This window comes from Primulina huaijiensis, chromosome 5, assembly GCF_012295235.1.
Source record: "Primulina huaijiensis isolate GDHJ02 chromosome 5, ASM1229523v2, whole genome shotgun sequence".
In the NCBI taxonomy this organism is placed as follows: Eukaryota; Viridiplantae; Streptophyta; class Magnoliopsida; order Lamiales; family Gesneriaceae; genus Primulina; species Primulina huaijiensis.
The window spans coordinates 23,401,215-23,412,902 of record NC_133310.1 but is presented as its reverse complement, the minus strand read 5'-3'; the positions used below and the strand labels follow the sequence as shown (position 1 = coordinate 23,412,902).

Genomic DNA, 11,688 nt, shown 5'->3' with positions numbered 1-11,688 from the left:
AAAACCCTTACTTAGAAGGTTTTATTGTGTTTGTATTGAAGGATTCGAAATACATGAATATAAATGTAATTTCATTATTCAATGACGTACAAATAAAATTCGATCTATCTCTCTACTTATTTACACCACAATTATACTAATAACAATGAATTTCAAATACTTAGAATATCGATCCAAGTCAGTTGATATCTATGTAACTTGTTTAACAATGGAAAAAAATTTGAAATCATATATTTTAAATGACTCCTAGCTTTATCCCATTTAAATGAACTTTTCCATAAAGTTAGAATAGCAAAGTGACTTTCTTCTCTATATGGAAAATATACTAGATATTGAATTGGATTCATTTGCATTTGATATAGTATTTTATGCAAGTACATTTCAAAGTAATTCGCTTGTGTGCATGTGAATCTTGGGTCCCAAATATTAATGAAAACGGAAGGAATTATATATAGTACTGCAACAAAATTGATATACAAGTGCTACTACTACTTTATCATTGAACTAACTGAATATGAAACTAAAAGCCAATGGATGAAATATGAACGAGTGATCCATATAATTAGGTTTTCTACTCGTACAAATCCATCCAAAGGTCTACAAATCGCCACTCAATTTCATTATTTTATTTTGCCACTCAATATCCTAACTAAGAATAACACATCAAATCACACTCCACTGGATATTATCCTAAACACTACTAATTAATCGATCACGAAAAGACTCGTAATTTTCTTAATTAATCCCATTAATTTTGATTAATTAACTCAACCATCAATCAGTCCGGAAGATAGAGCCATAAGCAAGATGGCGGCATCCTTCTCGTCTTGTGGAAAAACCCGGAATCGAAATGCCAAATTCTTGCTCAAATTTATCAAGAAATCCTCCAAATCAAGCTTCTTCCTTGTATATCCATTACAAGAAGATCCAGAGGCAGTGACTGCCATTTTGCAGTGTTTCTTGAAATTTGAAGCATTCCCTTTTTTACTTATCTTCTCTTTCTTTTTCAGCTTGATCGTCGTCTTCAATGATGGTGTCTCGTCGGTCAACACAACCGCCATGCCGTTAGCTGCAGCCGAAGCAGCAGCCATGGCGGCCCTCCTCGCCTTCCTTTGCCTAATTCCGCATGCGTTACAAAGTGACTGAAGAAACAGCAAAGTTAATGGATGATCATGTTTAATTCCCAGCTAAAAATACAATGTAATTTAGTCGAGCCTGTGAAATTCCTATGGTACCTCTAGTAGGAGATAGGTTGTCGGAAACTGGAAAAGGGTACGAATTTAATGTATTGGAACCTAAACATGGCGACTGTATAAAGAAAAAGATTTACGTACCTTTGGGCCTTTAGGACCACTTCTCCAAAGAGGAGTCTTTGTTGTGTTGCAATCAGAACAAACCCTGATAGGGTTACTGTATGAAATGCCGCTACTTAAATCCGTTTCCCACGAGTGTACTGATGCCGGGATCTTTTGATCGTCAATCACGTTCGCTACACTGCTGTTTATTTTTAAGGTCACGTGATTCGGGTTCAAATTCTTCATCTTCTTCTGCATCAGAATAATCTTGGAAGGCACCCATTGCACAGGTTTGTAATCAGCCTCGTCCTTAGTGGCATGGCTTTTATCAGTTACATGATGATCTTCTTCGTTCCAAAGAGTTAATTTTATCCCAGGTTCAGCCTTATTCTTGATGTTATATGATGATGATCCACCGCGAAAACTAAAGTTACCTTCCTGGTGATCAGTTCAAATTTTCAGAAACCATTATCAGTCTTACATAATCTTCTTTAAAAAGCTATAATTTAAGAATATCTCCAAAAAGGAGCGCATGACCCACCTGTTGACGATGCTGGAGCTTGTATAATTGGTGATCACAGTATCCTGCAGTATGATTTTGCATCGAATTGTATAAAAACTGACATGAAAAAGGGTTTTGATCAATATCTCCATTAATCTGCTGCTCTACAGTAAAAGGGGAAGGAGATATGTTTAAGTTCATTGGCGCAGAAAATTGAGAAACCAAAAAGGGGGCGCAGTTTCTTGCTTAAACGTACAAGCCTATTAATGGTGGCAAAAAAGGAGTAATGAAACGAGATTTTACAACTCTTTAAAAGGAAGAAGGGACTTGAAATACATGGAGAGGATTAAAGATTGGCGTGACTTGATGACAACCAAACAAATTATTACGGAAAAGAGACAAAAATACAGAAGGAAGGAGTAGAATACTACCACACGACCATTTGAAAGAACCCTATCTCTTTAACCAGAAAAAAAAAACATATATTAGTAGAGCACATAGTTAACTAATCTGATATATTGCCGCAAATCCAACACCAGTAGTTGTGTAATATTCCTGCATAACAAATTAACATCATATATATATGCACGGGCATAGAATGGCTTTGACAAATAACCCCAACAATTTTATAATTTAAAAGTGTTTCAACACATCAAAAACTATACAAGAATTACTCTATATATATATATAATGGCGTTGCATGATACCATTCTCGATGACACAAGGCATTAAATGTCTTTGACAGACACAAGTCATCAACGCCTCTCCCCACATTCACATGAACAAATACAATAAATTATTGCGGCTTTATATTATTCAAGAGTTAATTTATAACAAGTTTTGGCGAATAATTAATTTCCAAAAATATGCATTTAATCACACTCTAAAGCGATATTTTAACGAAAATTATGCGCATCGTTATAACAAGTAGAAAGAGATAAAGGGAAGAAAATTTCCCGATCCTTTGCTTTTTTTTATTCATCAATTTGAAATTTTCCTAAAAATTTTTGCAACCAATCGAATTCTTAAATCCAGACGTGTGTGTGTATATATATATATATATATATTTCATTTAAAAGTTTCGAAAAAAGAATCGTGGCATTCATATAATTATATATATCTTCGTTCTTTCATTTTCCCATTGGTACGCGAGAATTTTGAGGACCACAGAAAATGGCAATTCACCAAAATTAGCGATACTTTGTATTTAAAAAAAAATTGATGTAAATCTATACGTTTACATTATCTATCTTACGATCATAATAAAAAGCTGGGGGAGCCGCTTCTCTAGAATGATGAATTTTATGTGTAATAAAATATTGATGAAAACATCTATAATAGTAAATTACTCAGATATATTAAATATGATTGATTATTTACATTTAATCTCGCATATTATTTCTTATATCCATTTTAATATACTTATATCCTATTAAATATTTAACTTTAGATATTTATTTAAAAAAATATCTTTCGAAAAAGTTAATAATTAAATACGTATAGTATAATACTTGTAACAGATTCGTAACAAATATTTAATTAAAAAAAAGAGTAATAAATGTTTAACTTTGTCCTGCCCTAGCTACGACAAAGTGAAAAACAAAAGTAATAAAATAATAATACATATGACTGCCATTGTATTTTGTCATATTGGGCACTGTATGTGTGAAAACCAAGGTGACCATTTTAGTAACTAAAATTGATTTCCAATCTTATTTTATTTAGTAACTAAAATATCCTATCATGTAATATCCAATTCATTTCAAATTTTTTTCTTTTAATATATTTAACGACATGTTAGTTAACGTGGTTATGGATTTAAAAGTAGAAAAATGAAAGAATTTATATGAGCAGGAGACGGACTACGTAGGTAGGTTAAGGATCACTACTGTAAATGTGGAGAATTGGGCAAAAATATTAATTATCATATTGGCTGTCAGCATAACATATGTCCAAATGCAGGTACTTTTCACGTTGCTGCTTCAAAATCTCAAGGGGCACAGCCTTTCAGCTACAGGACATGCTCATGTTGAATGACGGAAATGTCCCTCCCCTCTCATTTCATTACACTTACCCCCTGTTTTTTTTTTTTAGTAACAATTTATCGCATATATGGAGATATTTAAGATATTCCTTCCATCAAGTACGTTATATTTGTCAAAATGGGTGGCATTGTTGAACTTATGATGCATGTGTAGGTAGGTATTAGGTATACATATGAATGGGAAGGCAGATTCTGTAACACCTAATCTGGCTTGTCTTTTAATCTTCTAGGCAGGCCGTATCGAATTCAAACATGTCTCGTTGTGTTCAGTGATAGAGTCAGAAATATGAATCTGTCCGAACTAAAATTTTAAATTCTAAAATCTTTTAATATTTTAAATTGATCTACGCAGACTAATATCATATTATTCCAAAATTATATAAAAGTTATATATAAATTTTTTAAAAAAAAAATTGGACCACCCGGAGCTTTAAAGCATGTGGCTCCGCCACTGGTTGCGTTATATGATGCACCTCGCAAACGCATAAATACATTGGCGATAGATAGACCTAAAAATGGCACGAAAGAAGGTTTAAAAGATAGGAAGCTTTTTATACATTCAAAGAATTACGCAAAAAGTCCAGATCCTAGTTCTTTTGAAAGACTTCTGTCCTTTATTTCTCCAGTACCTTATCACTCTGCTGAGAAGATCCCTTTGCATCAGCAAACCATCTCCATCGAATTCGAGTTGGAGAAGTTGAAGAAGCCTTCTAATGCACTTGAACAGATAATCACCAGTCTTCAGTTTCACTTGGCACACGAAGTCCACTTTCTCCTAGAGGAAATAGTTTCAGTTGCATCGGTTAAATCAAAAAGAAGAGGACCTCCATCGGGCTTTCAATGAGTCTGATCTGGGCCAGCACCAAATGGGTCAGACAAGAATAAGCTCTAACCTTTAAACAGGTTCCAGTCTTAACCCGGTCCGAATAAAATTTTGGGTTTCCTGCTATTTATTTCAATTTCAAAAAGATTACTTGATATTTTCTTTGTTACAATTCTCTATTACTGAGTATTCAAAAAAAGAACAACTTGATTCCACTATTTCATCTTTTTACCTTTTCATTATAATTACTTGATATTTTCTTTGTTACAATTCTCTATTACTGAGTTTTCAAAAAAAGAAGAATTTGATTCCACTATTTCATCTTTTTACCTTTTCATTATACTTTCCATCACGACTTACATAGTTACACTCCCCATCGAAATTTATGGATTCATGCGCCTATTCAACTAAATCCGGTGTATGAGACGAGTTGTGTACAAACGGTCATTCAACTGACAGATCCAAGAAATTCAACAGTATATACATTTAGAGAAAGCTTTGAGACAGATCATCTTCAGAAAGATCCCCTCCTGCTCCAGAAATCAAACATAGGTTGACCTCGACTACTTTCCCGAGATTTCCAACTTCGATGTCAGCTGAAACTTTCGTCTCAGCCTGTCATGGGACGACCGTATAAACGACAACATCAGCCATGTCAGGGCTCCTCACGGAATATTGAAAAGTCCATCCATGGCATGCACCGGCATGGGCACCACTCTTATTGACAGCAAAAACAGCTCCTACAAAATCAGGGTATTTCCTAGCGATTCTTGCTATGGCGTCCTGAGCTGCTAACTTGGGTTCCATGCCCAACCTCATACTCTCCACCACTTGATAGCTAAAGAAGATAGATAGGACAATGCTTACATTCACAAAACTCAGGAATCATCATAAATCATAAGCCACACAGGAGAATCAATATACAGTGTCTTTTGAAAATATACCATGGAAGGAAGCGCATCATGACATCACCATCCCCTGTTGCACCACATGCTCCAACTTCAGTATCAGCGTACGCTGAAGACCCAGCAATAGGACCATCACCAACCCTGATAGCAATTGAAATCTTTGTTGGTATTCGAGTTTACTCATGTTGGAACTGTATTCACATTTGTGGTCTGATTTATCCCATTATCCATTCACTACATGTTTTGTATATTACAGACACATGTTCAACACGTCTTAGACAATCATCTCAGAGTGTCCTGTATAATGGCTTCCCTTCATTTACAAGCTATAGAAGGCCCTTTTAACATGTATACAGCATATAAGTTCTTCTTTCTAGGCTTCCTTTTCGGAATTTTCAGGAACTCGTACAGATCACAAGTTTTTGTTCACTAAAATTTTTTAACCTAGCCATTGCCTGGAAACATGTGCATAACTGTTGAAAAATAGTTCGTTCATCTTTTACATAAAAGTAACATTCTCACATAAGTTAAAGATGCTCACATTGGTAAATAATATAGACAAGTTATTGCATGATCATTGGCTTCCTATTATTACCTGCCAGGAATCTTAAAACTGGCCCCATTAGTTGATGTACCGACAGCAATGTTTCCCGACTGGAAAAAAATAGATACAGTGGGAAAAATTGACGATGAATCCAAACCCAAAGGGACAAATGAAACTGTAAAGAGGGAAAGAAGTTACTTTGTCAATAACAGCCAGTGATATTGTATCGTGGTTGTGGATGCCAAACTGGTACGACCCTGATCTATCAGCAACGGCACTCTTAGTATTTGTGCATGACGCCTCACCAAGATTAAATATACTCTTGGTATGATAAGGACCACAATCATCAACGGGCAGAACATTTTTCCTGAAATTGGGCTGGCACTTGTTATTTTTCCATTTTATCCACTTTTCTATTGATTCTTTGGAGCTCAGATTTGTGGGACCTGGAAGACCCATTGAAATAGCAAATATTGATGCTTGCTCTCCAGCAAGCATGGTGTGTTCAGTATGTTGCATCACTAATCTTGCTGCTTTGATGCCTTCACTCACATATCTCATTGCAGCAACAGCTCCAACCTCCATCGTCACCTATTCATGTCTTGGCAGAAACATAGCTAAACATTCTATGCTTCACTTTGTAGACATATCAAGAAAGAATAATTCAATATTTGACAAATAACTGCCACATGACTTACACCATTCATGATCATAGCATCAATGGTAGTTTCTCCATTTTCGTCGGGACTTCCACCAGGACCAACTGTTCATGGAGATGATCAGTGAAAATGACCATAAAAGAACAAGACAGAGAGTTAAGTACACTACTATCAAACAAAATGCCTCACGAGAAATGCAATGATGTTTCTTAATATTGAAACTTAATATTTATCGGGTAGACAAAAAATTTACGTAAATACAGTTCATTTACAGTGGATATCAGAATGCACATCAGTTTCTATATTATTTTCTTCTATTAACAAGAGGGAAGTGTGTAACTGGATCCCAACCTGTACCATCGCATCTTAATATCTCACAAGCAGAGCAACCTTCTACCACTGCATCCATTGCTGAAAACCCTCTGCAAACTGTCTTCCATGCTGCTCTGACAGCTTCCAAGAAGGGCCAGGTGCTAACAACGACTGGGAACTTATCTGCATTCTTAACTTCATATCCAAATGCCTGATCAAAGAAACATGACAAGGAGGCGCTTGAAATTGATTTTTATATATACTTGGAGAAATCTTGAGCTTAGTTGGAACAATTCATGCTCAGGTAGCCGCTTGAGCACCACAGAATTATTTTCATGTAAACTTATCGAATCCTCATCTAGACCGAGTACTGACAAAATTCAACACTTCTCTCTCTCTCTCTCTTATAATTTGCCCGCCACATAGAAAAAGAAGACACGTAGAATGATACAAAGAAATCCTCGCCTGCATACATTCATGTCGTATTTTCTAATTCCGTTTTTTAGGTATAATATGTTGATGAATAAATTAATTCATATCGCCTCAAGCACGGCATGATTTAGAAAAAAACCTAAAGAAATCACAGTCTTACACAGGAGGAATTTGAAACCCAGAATCTCAATAGATAGCGCTTTCGTGGGGTGAAATGAAGCAAAAATCAGCAAACGAATATACAAGGAGATGCGATTTGAGAAAGATTAGTAAATTACCGAAGGAATTGGTGTACCGAGGAAAACGAGAGCCATGAACAGTTTGGCCATCGCAGCAGTTGAGACGGGACCACCCCAACCCCTCGAGTTCCGTTCTGTATTAATTAATCAAAAATATTAAATAGAAATTGCACAGCAGAACCAAAGTTTTGCGGGCTAACACATATTTCTGTATGTAAATGCTTGTGGTTGGATGCAAAATCTAAGCACTGAGATCGTTTGAAATGGAAAATTGAATTGTGATCTTTTTGAAAAATAAAAATATTGCAAAATGACCTTCAAACATACAAAAAAATAAAGACTTTTAAAAAGTAATAAGTTTATATTTTAAATCCACAGTCAAATAAATGTAATTTTCGAACAACTGATATTTGCAATCAATATTTTTTAACAACTGTTTTTTAATATTGCAAATTATAAAAATAAAATAAAATAATGATCAGAAAATCATTATTAGCTAAAGTGAAAGAAAAATTTATTATTATTTTTTAATTAAAAAAATACAAGTTTACAAAGCCGATAACCTTCTAATTTCAAATCAGATACTTGAAGAATCTCTTAGATTTTTAGTGCCACATCAGACTCGAAGAATCTAATGCTCTGCATATTGGATATACGAACCTAACAACATTATTGGATGTGTAGGAGGGTTTCAGCATTTAGACACGAAACATTACGTAAATGATTTGGTGATTACTTAATGGTGCATATTTATTCATTCAATTCAATATTAAAAAGTAACCACTTATCCTTAGAAAAAGAATTAACGATATAAGCCAGAAATCTTGAAAAAATAACCGTTAACGATCGGAGATTCGAGTTAACTCAACTCCAAAAATTAGTTCAAATAATAAAAAAAATTATTTAAATTTTTATATACAACTCTCAATATTAAATGTGCCAAGACAACATTTTACTGTCAACCGTTGCTATTGAAAGACAATCAAAACTTCTATTTATTTCTTTAATTTTTTTGTCCATTTTCACGTATAAAATTTATTTTTTTAAAAAAAATTCCTCGCGTCAATTAAAAATTCTAAGTTTAAATGCATATTGGAATTATCATTTTCTTTTATTTTTATCTTATTTATATTTCTAGGCGCCACATTTTAAAGAACAATTAAATATATATGGGATAAATCTTATATAAGTATTTTAGAGAACAATCTTTTATTTATTTTTATACATAAGTTTTTTATTTTATTATCTTTTTAATAAAAATATAATACATGAGTCAATGAATATTTTGGGAAAATTTACCTTATTGTAATTACATAAAATAGATTGAAAGATGTTTTGGGATAAAATTAGAATAATGCTACATATACAACTAAATTTGTATAATTAATTTATGATACAAAAAAATTCAAAACAAAATTTCATTTATTAAAACTCACGATATAATAGTAAAATATCACGATATAATTATTATAAATATCGTTATACAATATATTTGTTGTATTTTTAGCATTATTCATAAAATTATTACGTTTATTCGGTTCAGCTTCAACTTACCTATCTAAAATTCCCTCCTAGGGGAAAAATAATCCTCCTATGTCGTGATATTCTGAACTTTAAAAGTTACCCTTAGTCTAACTTTATCTTATGTAATATATTCAAAGAATTTTATTTGTCATGTAATACATGCAACTACCTAATATTAGCTTGTTTATGGCAAATAAATAAGAAAATTTAAATTTAAATTTTGTAAGCCGATTGAACTTCAGTACCGTAACTTACCAATTTTTGTTTTTTATTCAATTTTTTTTGATTTAGTCTTTTTGCCCTCCAAAAGCCAATAAATTAGTAAAACATTTCTTATTAATATCGATGTGGCTCATTTAGCAAAATAAAGTATATTTTATACCATTAAAATCTATTTAAGCAAAAGTAAAAGGGAAATAGCAAGCTTCTTCATTCTTATTTTAGAATATTGAGTGTCAATTTGTTTTTGTTCACTTCTATTTACGTTTAGATTTATTTTAATGTATGTAATATAGGTTTTTCAGTTACAATATTAGCTACATAGAAAACATAAATGTCAAATAAGTAATAATTTGATGAGTTTAGTGAAACCAGGGAGAGGGTGATCGGCCCTATCAGAGGGATCGGGAATCAAAATAGAGAAAGAAGAAGCGATAGAACTAAGAATCCGGAGTTCTTCATCGGCTCCCAAGCACAAAGTGCTGGTCATAGAAGAAAACCAAGAAACTTCAGGAATCTCAGAGTGAGAAGAGTTGGAAACCCGGATTTTGCCTTTGCCTTTACCTTTCTTCAAGGGTCGGGAGGCAGAAGGTTGGGGTTTTGTTTTCTCGGTGTTAAGGAAGAAGAAGGGACTGATTTTCTAGAACAAAGGGAAGAATCGGAGTGAACCGTCGTAGATTCATACTCCGATGAACCGCGAGCGTTCGCTCCAGAAGTAGACGAGACAGAGTTAGACATTTTATAGGAAATGGCGAAGAACGAGAAAACTTATGAGTTGCTTGAAGGATTGAAGGAAATGGTAGCGGTCGCCGGAGGAGAAGCACAACACGCCGGAAAGGTGAGAAAAGTTGGAGAGGATGCAAGAGCGAAGAAAGTGGTAGGTGGGGAGGGTTCGTTGTTTTATAAGAAAATTGATCTCAACCGTTGATTTAAAAAGGAAGGGGTGGTCAGGATGCATCTTGGAAATTGTACAGTGATATGAAAGGACATGCTCGGATTTTGAAGCATCTCAGACTGTTAACCTTTTCGGAATTCGAATCGTTTTGAGCATTTCAAAATTTTAGGGCATACGTCATCATGACATCAGCCTTACCAACCAGAAAATATGAAACAACAAAAATTTTCTATGACAGGGAACAAGAGAGTGATCGGGACAGCGAGAAAGACTCTAACCCGACTATTTAGAGAGGGAGTAGTGATACCCTCGGGGAGGCCCGGGTCATGGGTATTAGGTGATCCCGAGTCATGGATCAGGTTATGATAAGTATTAGGCCAATCCGACAAATAGCCAGGCAAATGAGTGCCCGAGACATCATCCCTCGGGCTGCCAGAAGCCGGGCTTCTATGAGAGTTCCCGGGTGATGGTTCTCTACTTGGGTTATCTCGATAATAGCACCTCACTCGACTACACAAGTATGAGACACCTTATCTTGGTAATCATTAGTGTCAGAATCGTATGGATTTGACAAGGCGAAAAGAGCAGTTTGGCATGTTAGAAAAGCATGGTATAAGCAAATATTTTGTCATAATCAGTAAATAGACACCGAAAACAAGATCATCATTAACTTTCTTTTTATAAATATCATGTTTGTTTATATATATCCCACATCATTTACTCTCTAGATTTTGATACACCGTTGACACAACATTTCTCTTTGCTATATTGGTTTTCCTCATTCATTGGCTCACTTTAGCATCGGAGTGACCATGCCCATTCACGTGGTTAGTTTCTTGTTTGCAGATCTGCATCAACTTTTCTCGGGAGAAAAATCTCTGGTTTGGATGCATCTCGCTGTGCTCTCATCTTTCGTCATTTGCATAACCTGACCCGGTGAAATTTTCCACGCATCTTGCACCAATTTTTATCGGATCACATCAATACTTAATAAATATTTGTCATTAACGTTTCCATTCATATTGTAGTCAACGTCCTTTTTTTTTTAGAACAGTCAAGGTCTTTTTAATAAAAACAATCGTACGCATTTTCTATCCACCTTCCTTCGATTTGGAGGAAAAACGCGAAGAACGTGTAGAAATAAAAACATCAATACAAGAATCGACAATCATTACGTCAGAATTAACGTATTTATGGCATGTAATAAAAGAGTTTCATCATGACGTAGGAAAATAGAAAAAAAACATATATAAAAGCGTTTACATTATAAAAAAACAAAATGTTCAGACAAA

The 11,688-nt window shown here is 34.3% G+C and overlaps 2 protein-coding genes across 2 annotated transcripts; both read right to left on the bottom strand.

Annotated features, from left to right (window-relative positions):
- Positions 1 to 468: 468 nt before the first annotated feature.
- On the bottom strand, positions 469 to 2,324 carry LOC140977359 (GATA transcription factor 21-like). The gene is made up of 3 exons (XM_073442086.1): positions 1,837 to 2,324; positions 1,335 to 1,733; positions 469 to 1,142 (listed from the first exon to the last, which is right to left on the bottom strand). Exons 1-3 carry the CDS (start codon positions 1,996 to 1,998, stop codon positions 768 to 770), a joined length of 936 nt encoding a protein of 311 aa, XP_073298187.1. The 5' UTR covers positions 1,999 to 2,324; the 3' UTR covers positions 469 to 767.
- Positions 2,325 to 4,993: 2,669 nt separating this feature from the next.
- LOC140977358 (probable isoaspartyl peptidase/L-asparaginase 3) lies at positions 4,994 to 7,964 on the bottom strand. The gene is made up of 7 exons (XM_073442085.1): positions 7,798 to 7,964; positions 7,127 to 7,298; positions 6,815 to 6,879; positions 6,315 to 6,707; positions 6,168 to 6,226; positions 5,609 to 5,713; positions 4,994 to 5,502 (listed from the first exon to the last, which is right to left on the bottom strand). Exons 1-7 carry the CDS (start codon positions 7,846 to 7,848, stop codon positions 5,283 to 5,285), a joined length of 1,065 nt encoding a protein of 354 aa, XP_073298186.1. The 5' UTR covers positions 7,849 to 7,964; the 3' UTR covers positions 4,994 to 5,282.
- Positions 7,965 to 11,688: the final 3,724 nt, after the last annotated feature.

Coding starts and splice junctions, on each gene's coding strand:
- LOC140977359 (XM_073442086.1), bottom strand. CDS start 1,998: ATGAACTTAAACATATCTCCTTCCCCTTTTACTGTAGAGCAGCAGATT. Junction 1,734..1,836: donor AGCTCCAGCATCGTCAACAG/GTGGGTCATGCG, acceptor ACTGATCACCAG/GAAGGTAACTTTAGTTTTCG. Junction 1,143..1,334: donor GTGGTCCTAAAGGCCCAAAG/GTACGTAAATCT, acceptor CTGTTTCTTCAG/TCACTTTGTAACGCATGCGG.
- LOC140977358 (XM_073442085.1), bottom strand. CDS start 7,848: ATGGCCAAACTGTTCATGGCTCTCGTTTTCCTCGGTACACCAATTCCT. Junction 5,714..6,167: donor AGTTTTAAGATTCCTGGCAG/GTAATAATAGGA, acceptor AATTGCTATCAG/GGTTGGTGATGGTCCTATTG. Junction 5,503..5,608: donor ATGATGCGCTTCCTTCCATG/GTATATTTTCAA, acceptor TATCTTCTTTAG/CTATCAAGTGGTGGAGAGTA.